The 17,846-nt window shown below is 41.6% G+C and overlaps 1 protein-coding gene across 1 annotated transcript in view; it reads left to right on the forward strand.

Moving 5' to 3' along the window:
• Positions 1-279: 279 nt before the first annotated feature.
• The window catches only part of LOC134586242 (probable ATP-dependent RNA helicase DDX43), a 56,116-nt gene continuing 38,549 nt past the window's right edge, over positions 280-17,846 (forward strand). Inside the window, exons 1-10 of the mRNA XM_063441735.1 lie at positions 280-520; positions 3,856-3,911; positions 9,075-9,180; positions 11,924-12,064; positions 12,211-12,292; positions 14,335-14,491; positions 14,594-14,712; positions 15,226-15,336; positions 16,261-16,402; positions 16,829-16,929. Coding sequence (XP_063297805.1) covers positions 280-520; positions 3,856-3,911; positions 9,075-9,180; positions 11,924-12,064; positions 12,211-12,292; positions 14,335-14,491; positions 14,594-14,712; positions 15,226-15,336; positions 16,261-16,402; positions 16,829-16,929 — 1,256 coding nt within the window. The remainder of the gene's footprint in view (positions 521-3,855; positions 3,912-9,074; positions 9,181-11,923; positions 12,065-12,210; positions 12,293-14,334; positions 14,492-14,593; positions 14,713-15,225; positions 15,337-16,260; positions 16,403-16,828; positions 16,930-17,846) is intronic.

Consider the following 17,846-nt stretch of genomic DNA (forward strand, 5'->3'; position numbering starts at 1 on the left):
CTTAGAGTGATCCTTTAATTGAAAGGTATGATAACAAGATGAAGTGATTATGAATTATGATATGTACTACTACTACTAATAATAGTAATATGTAGCTCCCGGGTCAGGAGCTCTCCCCTCTGCACTATTCACACCCCCTGCAGGGAGCAGTCTCAATGCTAAGAATACTCTGCATAGGCGGGAAACAGCGACCAATCAGAGCCCGCCGCCATCACGTGACCCGCCCGCTCTGATACTGGCAGTGGGAACGTGCTGTGCCAGTCAGTGAACGTCGTCACCATGTCTGACTGGGAGGAAGAGAGTGAGCCTTGGGTACCACCTCCCGTTAGCAGGCCGCGCTCCTACCGACAGGGAGTCGGCAATGGAAGAGGTTGGAGCGTAGGGCAGGGCCGAGGCCGCTGGGCAGAGGAAGGATCCAGGGGGAATGGCGATCCGCCCAGGAACAGAGAGACCTGGAAGCAGGGCGGCAGCACGCCGGTGTGTTTCCGCCTGGACAGCTCGCTGGTCGGCATGGTCATAGGTAAGTGTCAGTCTGTGCATAGCCAGGATCCCCCAGTCGGTCAGTCTGTGCATAGCCAGGATCCCCCAGTCAGTCTGTCTGTGCATAGCCAGGATCCCCCAGTCAGTCTGTCTGTGCATAGCCAGGATCCCCCAGTCGGTCAGTCTGTGCATAGCCAGGATCCCCCAGTCGGTCAGTCTGTGCATAGCCAGGATCCCCCAGTCGGTCAGTCTGTGCATAGCCAGGATCCCCCAGTCGGTCAGTCTGTGCATAGCCAGGATCCCCCAGTCGGTCAGTCTGTGCATAGCCAGGATCCCCCAGTCGGTCAGTCTGTGCATAGCCAGGATCCCCCAGTCGGTCAGTCTGTGCATAGCCAGGATCCCCCAGTCAGTCTGTCTGTGCATAGCCAGGATCCCCCAGTCAGTCTGTCTGTGCATAGCCAGGATCCCCCAGTCAGTCTGTCTGTGCATAGCCAGGATCCCCCAGTCAGTCTGTCTGTGCATAGCCAGGATCCCCCAGTCAGTCTGTCTGTGCATAGCCAGGATCCCCCAGTCAGTCAGTCTGTGCATAGCCAGGATCCCCCAGTCAGTCAGTCTGTGCATAGCCAGGATCCCCCAGTCAGTCAGTCAGTCTGTGCATAGCCAGGATCCCCCAGTCAGTCAGTCAGTCTGTGCATAGCCAGGATCCCCCAGTCAGTCAGTCAGTCTGTGCATAGCCAGGATCCCCCAGTCAGTCAGTCTGTGCATAGCCAGGATCCCCCAGTCAGTCAGTCTGTGCATAGCCAGGATCCCCCAGTCAGTCAGTCTGTGCATAGCCAGGATCCCCCAGTCAGTCAGTCTGTGCATAGCCAGGATCCCCCAGTCAGTCAGTCTGTGCATAGCCAGGATCCCCCAGTCAGTCAGTCTGTGCATAGCCAGGATCCCCCAGTCAGTCAGTCTGTGCATAGCCAGGATCCCCCAGTCAGTCAGTCTGTGCATAGCCAGGATCCCCCAGTCGGGCGGTCTGTCTGTGCATAGCCAGGATCCCCCAGTCAGGCAGTCTGTGCATAGCCAGGATCCGTCAGTCAGGCAGTCTGTGCATAGCCAGGATCAGTCAGTCAGGCAGTCTGTGCATAGCCAGGATCCCCCAGTCGGGCGGTCTGTCTGTGCATGGCCAGGATCCCCCAGTCGGGCGGTCTGTCTGTGCATGGCCAGGATCCCCCAGTCGGGCGGTCTGTCTGTGCATGGCCAGGATCCCCCAGTCGGGCGGTCTGTCTGTGCATGGCCAGGATCCCCCAGTCGGGCGGTCTGTCTGTGCATGGCCAGGATCCCCCAGTCGGGCGGTCTGTCTGTACATGGCCAGGATCCCCCAGTCGGGCGGTCTGTCTGTACATGGCCAGGATCCCCCAGTCGGGCGGTCTGTCTGTACATGGCCAGGATCCCCCAGTCGGGCGGTCTGTCTGTACATGGCCAGGATCCCCCAGTCGGGCGGTCTGTCTGTACATGGCCAGGATCCCCCAGTCGGGCGGTCTGTCTGTACATGGCCAGGATCCCCCAGTCGGGCGGTCTGTCTGTACATGGCCAGGATCCCCCAGTCGGGCGGTCTGTCTGTACATGGCCAGGATCCCCCAGTCGGGCGGTCTGTCTGTACATGGCCAGGATCCCCCAGTCGGGCGGTCTGTCTGTACATGGCCAGGATCCCCCAGTCGGGCGGTCTGTCTGTACATGGCCAGGATCCCCCAGTCGGGCGGTCTGTCTGTACATGGCCAGGATCCCCCAGTCGGTCTACATAGTTTATTTTCTTCTCAAATTTAAGGCCACAGTAGTCGAATTACAAGTATAGCTAGCTTAAAGGACCACTATAGGCACCCAGACCACTTCAGCTCAATGAAGTGGTCTGGGTACCAGGTCCATCTAGGGTTAACCCTGCAGCTGTAAACATAGCCTCTAGTGGCTGTCTCATTGACAGCCGCTATAGGAGCTTCCGCGCTTCTCACTGTGATTTTCGCATGCGCATTCGTGGTTGACGTCGGAAGAGGGAGGAGAATCCCCAACGCCGAGGGAGCCCGGCGCTGGAGAAAGGTAATAGTTTAACCCCTCTTGAGCCTGGCGGGAGGGGGCCCCCTCACCCCTGAATAAAAATCCCCCCCCCCCCCCCTCAATCAAGGTGACTAGGGGTCCCAAGCCGCTAGTCACCTCCCCCCCCCCCCCCCCCCAACTAAAACTATCCCCTACCTACCCCCCTCACCCTAAAAAATAGTGAGTGGGAATAAAATAACTAACCTGTAAACAAAAAATTAAACTTACCATTTGACGTCTTCTTTTTTCTAAAATCTTCATTTTTCAGCCCCAAAAAAGGCTGAATAAAAAGCCATCATACGCGTCGAACTTAAAATAAAATAAAAAACCTGAGCGCAAAAAAAAAATCCTGAACCCGACGCTAGAAAAAATTAATCCATCTTCACCCATGGAGGGGTCGCAGACTGAGCTCTGCAGGGGGGGGGGGGCCCAGCCCTGCAATTTAACTAAGAACACTCTGATTGGTTGGTTTAAGCCAATCAGAGTGCTCTTTGTAATTTTACACAGCGTGGGAAAATTCCAAAGAACTTTCCCACGCTGTGTAAAATGACACAGAGCACTGTGATTGGATGGATTTCAAGCCCACCAATCAGAGTGCTCTGTCATTTTACACAGCGTGGGAAAGTTCTTTGGAATTAATTTAATCAAAGTGCCGATAAAGACCATTATCGGTTGAAACGCGTTTTGGGAGATTCCATTTTTATGCTAGTTATATGCAAATAAAGTTTTTTTTGTTCCTGTATCTTCCTATTTGATTTTTATTCATACTACATAAGGAAATTTCCACAGTAAACAATCTGATTTGCTTCATAGCATTTGATCTCCAGGAATACTTTACAAGGCGCTTCTAGTCTGAGCCACTTCAAACGGCTCAGCACCACGTGAGTGGGCAATTTTATACCTATATTTATTTGTATTATTATATACGGGCTGTACTATGCTCTTTATTTTATGTTTTTAGGACATGTAAACAAGCCAAAGATATATGGTAACATTGCCTGTTTTATTCATCTTATCTGTTTTATATTTGGTGTATATAGTTTGCTCTCACCATACCACCTGCACTTTTGTGCATAAATTACGTCTGCAAGGTGAAAATAAATCTCCCTTCCCGTGAGTGCTTACTCATTAGCCCAAGCAGCACAGAGGGGATGGGCTACTGGGGTCTTTCATTTAGCATTACATCGGTTTAACAGTGACACTATATCCACTTAAATGTGATAAGTCCGTTACTGTGTCACTTTAATTGAAACTATTTCCCCTTTCTGTATAATATTTGATTCCCTTGTTCATTTTTAGGACGTGGAGGAGCTAAAATAAAGGAACTTGAAGAGTTATCTGGTGCAAGGATAAAAGTAAGTGTTATTTATTATTGTATTAAAGGGACACTCCAGGCACCCAGACCACTTCTGCCCATTGGAGTGGTCTGGGTGCCAACTCCCACTACTCTCAACCATGCAAGTGTAATTATTGCAGTTTTTTTATAAACTGCAATAATTACCTTGCAGGGTTAACTCCACCTTTAGTGGCTATCTACTAGACAGCCACTAGAGGGCACTTCCTGGTTCCTAGCACAGGAAACCTGTGCTAGAGCGTCGCTGGACGTCCTCACACTATGTGAGGACCTCCAGCGTCGCTCATTTCCCCATAGGAAAGCATTGAAATGCATTTTCAATGCTTTCCTATGGAGAGCGCTAATGCGAATGCCGCGCATGCGCATTAGATCTCCCCGGCCGGTGGGCGGGATCAGTCTCGCCCACCGGCCGACACAGTCAGGAGGAGCGGCGGCGGAGTAGGAAGCAGCGACAAGGGACATTGTCGCTGCCTCAGGTAAGTGACTGAAGGGGTTATCACCCCTTCAGCAACCGGGGGTTGGGGGGTGGGAGGGAGAGGGAACCTGCAGTGCCAGGAAAACGGATTGTTTTCCTGGCACTGGAGTTTCCCTTTAACTTTTTTTTTTTATTATTCTTTATTTTTGCAGTGCAAGAATTAATGTACATGCTGAAGGAGACAGAGTAAAATTACATAGATACAGTATAGATTTTCTAGTTATGGCTTGTACTAACATTGCACTCTTTTTTTGGGGGGGGGGGTTAACTTTTAAGAATAACATGAAGAGTTAACTGTTACAGTAAGTTGTTTGTCAGGGTTCTCATACGTTTGTAGCAATACAAATGATAGGTCAGGTAAGGTAAGGTGAGCTTTGTTCCCATGGGCACTACCTAGTGAGGTGTCGGAGCTTAGTCTGTGCTGCATATATATTATTTTAAAGGGCTAGAGGGTGTTCAGCAGGTTGTGTCAGGTTAGTCTTTTTAGGCAGTATTGGGTTCAGCCCAGGATTTCGTTGTGGAGAGGGTTACCCTGCGGGGAAAGGGAGAGTTTGGAGATTCCCCTGAATAAATCGTGTCGGACGTAGACTGGATGCAATCAGGCAGCGTCATGTGGTTACTGACCCTAGAGCAGGGGATTCCCTTTAACTTTTTAACGCCACTTTGGCATTCTATGCCGTCCCGCATTAAATGGGCTTTAAAGCCGTTGCGGCGGCATAAAACGTCTTGACAACTTTGAGCCCTGGAGTGACCGGGAAACTTACCTTCCTGTCAATCTGCTTCTGGAGGACTGCATTACAGACCTCCCACTGCAAATAAGGCCCCTGGGGGCCATGTGATCGCTCTCAAAGAGCGGTTACATGCCAAAATAGCTGCCTGCAGATCTTCCTGGACTGTCAGACAGTCCCCCTGCTGGTGGGAAATGAAAAGAAAAAAAGATTATTGCACTCAATAAAATAATTTATACTGTATATACATATTTATTTATATATATATATATAATGTGTGTGTATGTAACTTTATACTTTGTGTGTTAACATTAATATAATTACATATATTTTGTATTAAAATGGAGAGAGATAGATATATCTATCTATATATCTCTAAATACGTATAATTGCAATAATAAATTTTATACACTTAGAATGTCATTATATATATATATATATATATATATATATATATATATATATATATATATATATATATATATATATAAATAAAAATAATTGCATAAAATATATAAATATATATATATTTTTTTATATTTTACATACACTGCACTCACGGTCTTCCTTAGAAAAAGTTTACTTTATTTAAAGAATTGGATAAAAAGAAAGGAGGTTTTGCGCACACAATGGACGTATAGTAAATTCTGAAAGATAAACAACTTTCATAGGGCAATATATAAAGTCCCAATAATAATAAAAAGAGTAATATGAAGCACTCACACTTTAGAGAGCCATATAAGTCGGCTCTCTACTTTGAAGACACATAAAGTATTTCCAGTAAAGTGCTCTTGTGCAGATTGGTCCCACCATCAGATTTCGTCTGGATATAATCAGGAACCAGGATAAGTTGAAAGTAAAATAATTTATTCACAATAAAAGATAAAAAAACAGCTAGCACAACGCGTTTCGACCACTCTCTTGGTCTTCCTCAGGTGCAATGATAATACATCAGACAATTTCTGTTTATTTACTGCATATTTGGTTAGAAAATTAATTAATTAGAAAACACATACATATAATCACAAAAACCCCACCCTCTATGCCCATATATGGTAATTCCGGTGCACTTGCCCTCCCAAAATGGTGTCCTTTCATCCTCCACGCTGTGAGGAATGACCTCCTCATCATGGCCGTGCGTTCCAAATACTTCCGTGCGCACACGTGACTTCCGGTTCTTCTGCCGATACGTCATTTCCGTCTGCTACTTTCAGCATAGAGATTCCCTTGTCCTTTAGTATGCAGCATTTTCAGAATGACGCGCATCCAGCGTCACTTCCGTTCCGTTCGGATTCATAGGGAAGTGGGGAGGATCAGATAACAGTCTCTTTTAAAAGTCCCAAAACTATAGAAATCCAACTTTTAGCTCAATAAAAATTGGAGATAGGGGGAGAGAGAGGTTATAGAAGGGAGAACAAAATAAGAATATTTTAGTAAGAGAATACCTATAAACCCATAAATAATATTAGAAACATATGCTAAAAATATTTTTCAAAAATTATGTCTATAAAAAATAGCAATAAAAAATGGTCATATTAGGTTATAAAAAGTTTGTACAACAGCTTCATAAAATAGGACCAATGTCAAAATCTAAATGTAAACCCCTGGGATGTAACGTTTGCATGTCAAAGATCCAGGAGCTTTCCTTTTTACTAAGGTTTAAAGCACTATTCCCTCCTCTCCAGTTATTTGAGACTTTTTGAATAGCCATAAATTCTAAGTCTTTTGGATTTGACTGATGGACTTCTAGAAAATGCTTAGACACACTGTGATTAAGGAAACCTTTTTTTATATTCCTAATATGTTTACTCACACGGATTTTTAACAACCTTGACGTTTTTCCTACATATTGTAGACCACAGGGACATTGTAATAAATAAATAACATTTTTTGATTCACAGGAAATAAAGGAACAAACTGAATACTGTTTCTTAGTTATAGATGATAAAAAAGTTAATAAAAGTTGGATTTCTATAGTTTTGGGACTTTTAAAAGAGACTGTTATCTGATCCTCCCAACTTCCCTATGAATCCGAACGGAACGGAAGTGACGCCGGATGCGCGTCATTCTGCAAATGCTGCATACTAAAGGACAAGGGAATCTCTATGCTGAAAGTAGCAGACGGAAATGACTTATCGGCAAAAGAAGTATTTGGAACGCACGGCCATGATGAGGAGGTCATTCCTCACAGCATGGAGGATGAAAGGACACCATTTTGGGAGGGCAAGTGCACCGGAATTACCATATATGGACATAGAGGGTGGGGTTTTTGTGATTATATGTATGTGTTTTCTAATTAATTTTCTAACCAAATATGCAGTATATAAACAGAAATTGTCTGATGTATTATCATTGCACCTGAGGAAGAGCAAGAGAGTGGTCGAAACGCGTTGTGCTAGCTGTTTTTTTATCTTTTATTGTGAATAAAGTATTTTACTTTCAACTTATCCTGGTTCCTGATTATATCCAGACGAAATCTGATGGTGGGACCAATCTGCACAAGAGCACTTTACTGGAAATACTTTATGTGTCTTCAAAGAGTGAGTGCTTCATATTACTCTTTTTATTATTATTGGGACTTTATATATTGCCCTATGAAAGTTGTTTATCTTTCAGAATTTACTATACGTCCATTGTGTGCGCAAAACCTCCTTTCTTTTTATCCAATTCTGTACATGTAAGTGGTTTTTTGGTGACAAAAACACGGGTTGGTTTGTTTGACGCTCTGGGATTTTATGTACATATTTGTATAGCGCCATTTCACCTATTTTCTGTGTTTGTTTACTTTATTTAAACATATAGATCGACGTTCCAGTCCACTCAGGGACTTTCCTCGGGATAAAATATTTTATCCTGAGGAAAGTCCCTGAGTGGACTGGAACGTCGATCTATATGTTTGAAAAAAGGAAACCTTTTCTAAGGAAGGCCGTGAGTGCACTGTATGTAAAAAAAAAAAAAAAAAGGGACACTATAGTGACCTGAACAACTTCAGCTTAATGAGGTTGTTCAGGTGAGAACTATAGCTCCCTGCAGCCTTTCTCATGTAAACCCTGCATTTTCCGAGAAAATACAGTGTTTACATTGAAAGCTAGGAACACCTCCAGTTGCAGTCACTCAGAGTGAACCAGGGGGACTTCGGAGTTGATGGAGGCATAGTATGCCTCTATCCACTCACATCTGCTGTCAGCAGAGCACAGGGCAGCACTGTGCACAGCATCCTGTGATTCAATATTTCCTCCCTCTGCATGCAGACACTGAACTTTCCTCACAGAGATTCATTGATTCAATTAATCTCTATGAGGAGATGCTGATTGGCCAGGGCTGTGTTTGAATCATGTTGGCTCTGCCCCTGATCTGCCTCTTTGTCAGTCTCAGCCAATCCTCGGGGGGAAGCACTGTGATTGGATCAGGCTACCACATGTCAGCAGACTGCTTGTTTTTCTGAGTCTAACAGCATGCAGATTTACAGCTTCTGGCTTGAATACAGTAAGATTTTTACTATATTTATGGAGGCATGAGGGGCCCAGGGGGGCTAGATGGTGGTGTTAAACACTATAGGATCAGGAATACATGTTTGTGTTCCTGACCCTATAGTGATCCTTTAACATAATTATGTGGTTATTTTTTTGACAATACAATTTGAGGGCGTGCCTGACGAATCAGGCAGAAAGTCCCAAGAATTTAATTCACAAGCACTATCTTAAACCCTGTAACTTTACAAGACACCATAAAACCTGTACATGGGGGTTACCATTTTACCGACTTCACAGAATACAAAGCTAACAAAAATAAAATTTCCTAATTTCTCTAGGCTGTATTCTTTGTGTTAATGTATGTATCATATACTAATATTTAAAATGTTCATATGTGTTTGTATAAATACTTCTTTATTAAATTGACAAAATAAAGGTTAATTTCCATGGTTTTAATACTGTAAATCTCATTATGATTCTTATTTTAGATTGTAAATGATAACTATGACTCTGAGGTCAAATTATTTGGCACAAGGGGTCAGCAAGATAAAGCAAAGGAATTGATAAATGATCTTGTCAAAAGTTCAGGAAAAGGTTAGTAAATGTGTTCATACATTTAAAAAAAAAATTATATATATATTTCATGATCCTGCACCCACATTTGTGAAGTATGTGCCACAGTGCTCCTTCAGCCAAGTTTACATAAATATCTACGAAGAAAGGCACACTCTGGACTTCTTAATCAGAAAAATGTGTCTTTGTTAATAACACTCGGGTTACATCATTTAGACTTTTCAGTCCACACCAGGACTTTCATCAGGAACATTGTTACGCAGGTCTTTTGACCGTTCTTTTCTGCTCCCCATGGTTCAGTATTTAACCTGCTCAGTGCATCCACGTGAGACCAAACAAACTAATTTACTCATTATACACGGGCATTAATTGTAATTTAAAATGCCACAGGTGTGGGAAATGAACCTTTAACTGCCATTGTAACGTGTCTGTAACAAGGCCAAACATTTAAGGGTATGTAAACTTTTTTATCAGGGCCATTTGGGTGATTTCTGTTATCATTATAATTTAAAAATGAGCCAAACAACTATGTGATAATAAATAGCTTCATATGATCACGATCCTTAAATAAAATACATTGTTTTTGCATGATCAGTCATATTTTCGAAATCAATGCCAACATTTCACAATGTCTGCCAGGGTATGCAAGCTTTTGAGTGTGTGTGTGTGTGTACTTTATACTTTGTGTGTTATACTAATAATAATACTGCTCCCACCTATCTATCCTCCCTTATACATAAGTATGTCCCGTCTAGGCCCTTACGATCTGCTGAAGACTTACGTTTATCTTCTGTCCATGTTCCCACCTCTGATGCTCGCCTTCAAGATTTCTCGAGGGCTGCACCGTTCCTGTGGAGCTCGCTTCCCTCCTCCATTAGATGCTCACCCAGTCTCCACTCCTTCAAAAAATCATTAAAAACACACTTCTTCATAAAAGCGTATCAATTAAACTGTTAATAGCTCCCGACTGATTCCTCTTCTGCAACTGTCACTAGTCTAATACTATCCTTTACCTTTTTGTGTCATTTTACTCCACTCCCTCTAGCATGTAAGCTCATTGAGCAGGGCCCTCAACCCCTCTGTTCCTGTGTGTCCAACTTGTCTGGTTACAACTACATGTCTGTTCGTCCACCCATTGTAAAGCGTTGCAGAATTTGATGGGGCTGTATAAATAAAATAATAATTATCTCAATGCATTCTTAAACACATAACTATACACCAGTCAAGCCATAAGGCTTGCTTTTCCCACAGAAATCTTACATTTGCAATGATGTGACTACTGCAAATGATTCTGGGTAGGCATATGCAAATCATTTCAACAAAGAATAAAATTTTTGCCTCATTCGATTTTAAACATGTATTCTAATTTTTGGGTGGCAATGAGGAATTGATTTGAACTCCTTTATTTTTATTGTGCAGGTGTTAACATTCAAGCTTTGTATGCCACAACCGCATTATCAAGCGTTGTAAAACACGTACAGGATATTATAAGTGTGGCAGTCATAGAAATAGCACGTTTTTATAATCTAATGACAGGCGAAAAAACAATAACCTAATAAGTCAGTGGGTAAGTGAAACACTGTTGTGTAGTAATTGTGCTATGGTAACTGACTTAGTTGTCGTTTGTACTGAATGTGACAGCAAACATGAGTGTGCGTAGCTACATATACTTATGCTGTTTCTGCGTTTTTCAATTTGTGATACGAGAGAACTATAGCACAGTCAGGTGATATCTGCTACAGTTATATCAGAGTGTGTAAGCCATCATATCTGTAGGTAGGCATGGGTGCGGTCCTCTTCGGTCGCGTTGGCGCCAATGCGTGGGGTGCACAGTGCCAAGCAGGCTTGATGGAGGGCTGGTGTTAGGCGGTGGTTCCCTCCAGTGAGGACCAGGGTAACCTCCCCGGTTCGGGTAGCAGGACCCGCAAGATACTTCACAGGGTCGTTGCGCGGCAGCTCCAAGACAGAACAGCGGCCGTCCACCCCGCTCTACACTCACATAGGCCGAAGCCCCGCGTCATCCAACTGGGTCCTCAAAACTCCCAATCCCGAGGACCGCAGTGGCACCGGCAACTGCTTGGACACAAGAGGTAATGTCTTGACTCCGAGTTAGGCTTGGTACTTGGTATTTTCGCCAATGTAGGCCAAATCTTAAGGGAAGCCTCTCCAGCCTGCGACCGGTCAGCTTGGCGGTCGGGCCCCTCCCCCCTTGATTTGAACTTTTGTGTATGGAATTTTCAGTGTCTGTAAATTATTTGTCATTGTGAAGCAGCTGTGCTGATCAGAAAGGCTGTACAAATGCCTCATTACTACTGCACTGGTTTGGTCTTGAAACCCCTGTGAACCAAAAAACCTTTATCTCCTCTACCTCCCACCCATGACTCTTAATATGTGTTAGCTGTAAAATTTAATCTATTTCTGCTTTTAGGCAGCGTCTTGCTTTTGCTTATCCTCTCCCCTCAGGCCATCTTACGAGAGCAGAAATGGTCAATCTCTCAGTGTCTCTTTATCTGCCATTACAAATCTTTGTTATTGCCTTAGCCTGTCCCTTATACAAGAGGTTTCTGTTATCCTCAAACTGCATCAAGATAATATCCAAATTATTCTGTGGAGCGGAGAATACAAATATTCATGGTCTAAAAGCAATTAATTCTATAATTGTAAGCTTGTGAGTAAAATTGATATTATAGAAAAGATCTTTTTTTTTTTTTTGACAAATATGGTAAATGTAATTTATTTATGCATCCTTCTTTCTTTTTAATAGAAGCTGTTTATGAGTACAGTGAAATCCCTGATTCCACAGAGAGCACCACTCCTCCACGTGCGACAGAGAAACCGACTGCTAAAATTGACTGGGCTTTTGCTCTTAAACAAGCGGCGATATATGAAGCCACAAAGTGGGCTGGTAAACCTCCTACATTCTTGTAACATAGTCAGAAACAGAATACAATTAGTAACTAAATGTAAATATAGAAGTTATTGGTAACTGCTTTCTTTATTCTTTTATGTACATTTTGCATTGCATAATTTAGTCTTATGCTCTTCTTTTAGATGTTCCGCAAATTAAAAAAAATTTCTATGTGGAATCCAAGAAAATTTCAGCTATGTCCAAAGATGAAGTCCTTAAGTGGAGGTAATTTTAAAATTATCATGTTAATCGATCAGTAGGGAAACACATTTCCTTGCTCAGTCTCTCATAGTCCTCTAAATATATGAAATAAGAATACGTTTTATTGATTTATTTAATAGCATTTTGAGCTCAATTCACCAACTCTTACGACTAATAGCAATGATTCTATTAATTTTCCTTCCTATTTATTAATCATGTGCTAGTTTTCAAACCTCTGAAGATTTGCATTGTTTGTTTAAACAACTTTTAATAGGTTGCACTACTCTAAACTATTTAAAGTAAGCATTGCTTCCTGTCACTCTAAAACCACATTATTGCTTTTCTTAAAAATAATTAGAATCCATATACCTTTTATCAAAGGTGATTTTAGATTTATCAGAGTGCTTCTCTTGTTTATAGTGATTTTTAAATAAGTCCGATCTCTCCCCTAGGGATCGACCGATATTGATTTTTTTTTTTTATAGCCGATACTGATAATCTGTCAACTTTCAGGCCGATAGCCGATAACTTGCCGATATTCTGTACGTTTACCATTTGGATAGCCGATAAGTTGCCGATATTCTGTACATTTACCATTTGGAAAAAATTAACTATTTCTAAAGGTAAATGCACAAAATAAACATGCCACATGTAGTGGATGCAGTGTGTTTAGAGAGGGGAGCTGTGTGTGTTTGTGTAGTGGATGCAGTGTGTATTTGTGTAGTGTGTGTGTGTATATAATGAATGCAGGGTGTGTTTGTGTAGTGTGTATAGTGAATGCAGTGAGTGTTTGTGTAGTATGTGTGTGTATATATAATGAATGTAATGTGTGTGTGTGTATAGTGTGTGAATGTAGTGTGTGTGTGTATAATGAATGCAGTATGTTTGTTTTTTTTGTGTGTGTGTGTGTATAATGAATGTGTTTGTAGTGTGTATGTATATAATGAATGCAGCGTGTTTGTGTGTGTGTGTTTATAATGAATGCAGTGTGCATTCATTATATACACACACTACACAAACTGTGTGTTTGTAAAGTGTGTGTGTCTAATGAATGCAGTGTGTGTGTTTGTATAGTGTGTGTGTATATAATGTGTAGAGTGGGAGTGTATAAAATGCAGAGTGTGTGTATGTTTTTGATGAGATGTAATTTGTGTAAAATGGGGGTGTGGGGGGATTATCTATTTTAAATTGTATTATTTATATGTTTTTTTTTGTTTTTGTTTTTTTGACCCTCCCCCCCCCCTCCCTGCTTGTTACCTGGCCAGGGAGGGGGGATATGGCATTCCCTGGTTGTCCGGTGGCATGTACTGAGCAGTGGGAGGGCCCGCAGCAGCTCCCTTCAGCTTCCATGTCAAATCTCGGGGCCCTTACTGCCGTGCGAAGCGTTGCCATGGTAACCCGTGGCAGCGCTCTGCAACCGCGGGACTCGCGAGATTTGACATGGGAGCTGCTGGGAAGGTAAGTAACAGCTTGCTGCGGGCCCTACCTGGACCGCCGGGCTTATAATGGGCCCGGCGGTCCTGGTATGTATTATCAGCAATATCGGTATCTTTATTGGCCGATGCCGAAAATAACGAATATCGGTAAAACCGATAATCGGTCGATCCCTACTCTCCCCCTCCATGTGAATGGCGTTTTTACCTCGTAAGACAGGGAACATTAGGAGAAAGTGATCTGAAAAGTGTCAATTGGGTAAGATTTTAATTCTTAATGATACATAAAGAAGTCACACCCCTTTTTCTTTTTTTTTTTTTCCCTACTAGAATATAGTTCTATTTTGAGATTTGGATACATGTCAGTTCAACATGTTTGGGTCTGAAAATATGCATTTTCTGGCTATGATGTATACCTAAATTTTGTGTTTCTACATGATACAAAATCTTTTATAACTGAATAAATGCAAGTACTTTTCGAGGATTATTTACTCTAATGTACTTTTGCTGATTTAGTGTAAATAGAGCTCTATTTTGTTATCTTTCTTGGAAAACTATGTGTAGCTCTCTGTGTGAGCCAATCATCTAAAATACTTCTTGTAGCTGAGGTTTCATTTTGTGTTCTCTACACAGAAAAGAAAATAATAACATAATGTGCACTGACTTAAATGAAAACGAACAGCGATCCATTCCAAATCCGGTCTCGGACTTTGAAGATGCTTTCAGTCCATTTCCTGAAGTGATGAGTGCGTTAAAAGTTGCTGGGTTTAAAAAACCTACCCCGATTCAGGTATTCTATAAGCCTATTTATTTACTCATCTGTTTGTTGTATATCAATATATTGAAATGCGTGTCATGGTTTTTTTTGTATTTATTTATTTTTTCCCTACAGTCCCAGGCTTGGCCAATTATACTGCAGGGAACAGACCTTATTGGCATCGCCCAGACGGGCACAGGCAAAACCTTGGCATACTTACTTCCAGGTTTTATTCACCTGGATCTTCAGCCATGGTAAAATATAGAAATATGTATTCCTTATTTTATTATAAAAACTGTTTAAAGCTTTTGCAAAAAGTTATCTCAAATTACATACAGTGTCAAGTATACCAAAATAGTTCTTCTTATGTGTGTGTGTGTGTGTGTGTGTGTGTGTGTGTGTGTGTTTTTTAATTTTATTTTTTTTACCATTTATTTTAATAAATATAAGAAATGAATCACTACTGAGAAACATTTTGATGATAGTCAATACTTGTCAGGAAACCTTACCTCTTGATGGGCATTTTTGTTTCCCATTAAAGGAAGTCATAATTTGCTGTTTTTTCAAAGTTAAAGTTGCCTTACTCTTCTGTAATTCTACTGACCTAGTGATTCAAACGTCCTTCTTAATGTAGCCACTGGTTTATTGCTTAGGCACTTTGTGATTTAATTTATTCTCTCCCCCTCCCTATTCATTTTAGTTTAAGTACATTACTATTCATAAGAAATGTTTGCAATAATGTCCTTGCATTGTGTTTTTGTTTTTAGTACTGGAGATCAGCGTGGTGGGCCTGGCATGCTAGTGCTTGCTCCGACTCGTGAACTAGCTCTTCAAGTTCAAGAAGAATGTTCAAAATATAAATACAAAGGCTTTAAAAGGTATGTATTTTGAAACAATTCTTATTTAATTTAAAAGAAGCATACTGACCAAAAACATGTTGCTATAACCAAAATAAAACTGCTCAGCTACTTCAAATGTTAAGCGTTTGATTGTATGTGCTGCATTGACTTTCAAATGTGATCACATAGATTTTTCTGGATATGTACAGAACCTAAAGAAACACTCTAAACACCAGAGCTACTGCAACTTACTGTAGTGGATTTTGGTGCAGAGACTGTTCCTGCAGTGTAAATGCAGCCTTTCTAGGAAAAGGTAGTGTTTACATTACTTCCTAAGGACACCTGTAGTAACTGTTTCTTAGACACTAGATGCTTTCTGTTGACTGATGTTTGGCACATTCATGTTCTGAATGAAGATGCTGAATGCTCATCATGGAGATGCTTTGAGCTACTGTATCTCTATGCAGTGATGCTGATTAGTGCATTGATTGATGGGCATGTGCAGTAGCAACCAAGTGATTACCTATGGAGAAGCATTGGTGTGGCTGAGACGCTCATGACTAAGAATCTTAACTGGGGTGGTGGTGGAGAGACCATTGCTGTGAGGGGCAATTTGTAAGTAAAATCTAAGTTTTATAGGAATTCTTAATAAGTAGAAAAAACACTTGTTAGAAATCCATGTTTATATTTCTAACATTCATGTTTTACTTTAATTGCTATATGGCTCTTTTATATGTATTTTTTTTATTTTTTTATTTAGAATTTAATAACTGTGTGGTAAATTTTCTAACTGTAATGACCACTGAAATGGAATGTTGTAGCTTACTGTATTTCATTTTTAGTTTATAGCTAAATATATTTAAAGGAAAACGATGAATAGCTGAAGCTGTAATCACCATTTTGTATGAAGGACACATTTTGTTTTTTTTGTGTAACCTTGCTTTAACTTTTTTTTTTGTTTAGTTTATGTGTTTATGGTGGCGGAGATCGTAGGAACCAGATCAGTGTAGTCACCGAAGGAGTTGATATTATTATAGCTACCCCTGGACGATTACATGATCTTCAAATGAACGATATAGTTAATTTAAGAAGTATAACCTACATGGTAAGTGTGTATTTGAGTCGAGACAATGATGTAATATTTAAATGGCTTGCAGTTCACTGTTGAGAACTGTTGGCTGAACTTCAACGTCTAGAAATGTTTGCTGTGATTCCTGATTATATGGGGAGATACTAAGATTCAGGAGGAAGGGACAGCAATGATAACACATATGCAGGTATAAAAACTTGCAAGATAAGGTATTTTATAATTGTGAATGTATGTAGATGGGGCATGGTTAATAATGCTACAAATGTTTGTATTTATTCATATAATAAACTGAACATGCAAGAAATATTGCTAAATATTTAGACCACATACCCCTTTAGCTTGCTTGCCAATGTTCAAGACAATGAAAAGCTATTGCAAGGAGTGATCATACAGAGATGTTTTTGTTTTGAATGTTTTCGCATAACCTATTATTCCTTACAGGTTTTAGATGAAGCAGATAGAATGCTAGATATGGGCTTTGAACCACAGATTAAAAAGATCTTAATTGACATAAGACCCGATAGACAGACAGTCATGACAAGGTAACTGGATATAACCTGAATGTGTTTTCTGTATATAATTACATAGAACTGTCTGGTATCATTAACTTGTATTTTGTGTGGTTTGGCATGTGTGTTAGTGTGTTTATAGTTGTAAACATTGGTTCTGCAAACGTTTATGAAAAACTTTTACTGTACATTAAAGCGGTACTGTCATGGCCAAATCCCGTGGTGTTTTTTTTTTGTTTTTTAAACCCCCCCCTCCCGACTCCACTACATCTAATTGACCCCAAAATGCCCTGAAGCATCCCATATTACTTAGTTTTTAAACTTTATTTTCTGCCCGGACCTAGGTTCTGGGCGCCGCCATCTTTGTGTGGGTAGATAAAGTCCCTGTGGGACACGTCATCTGCACACACTAGATAGCGCTGTGAAATTCCTGCGCATGCCCAGTTAAGCACTTAAGCATGCAAACGGAAATTTCATTCATTCATTAGTCAGAAAGACTAATGAATAGCAATGTCAGACGAACAAACAAACACTGAATATCGGTGTTCATTCAGTTTATTACAAGGAGGGAGCTACCGGCGCGCTGCTCCCCCCTTGTAAAATGTAAAAATAGAAGCGTCAGGGAGCACTGCTCCCCGCCACTTCCTAAGCCCCCATGTCCTCCCTCACTTTATGGGGGTCAATAAGGGAGTTTGAAATCTCCTGAATGCCCCTATTCACTATGCCGCAAGTAGGGGCATGTCTACTAAACAGTGCAGTAGGGATCAACAGTGATCCCATGGGGGGCATCTATTAATTAGCGAGGCCCCGGCCCCCACCCATGAGCGGAGGGTGGGGGCCCTAAATGAAAATGGATGGGGGGGGGGAGGACCTATTGTCCTTCCCCCGCCCCTGAGCGGCAGGTTGGGGCCCTAAAAGAAAATGTCCCGTCCCCTCCAAGATGACTAGGG

Source organism: Pelobates fuscus, chromosome 2 (genome assembly GCF_036172605.1).
Source record: "Pelobates fuscus isolate aPelFus1 chromosome 2, aPelFus1.pri, whole genome shotgun sequence".
NCBI classification, from domain to species: domain Eukaryota; kingdom Metazoa; phylum Chordata; class Amphibia; order Anura; family Pelobatidae; genus Pelobates; species Pelobates fuscus.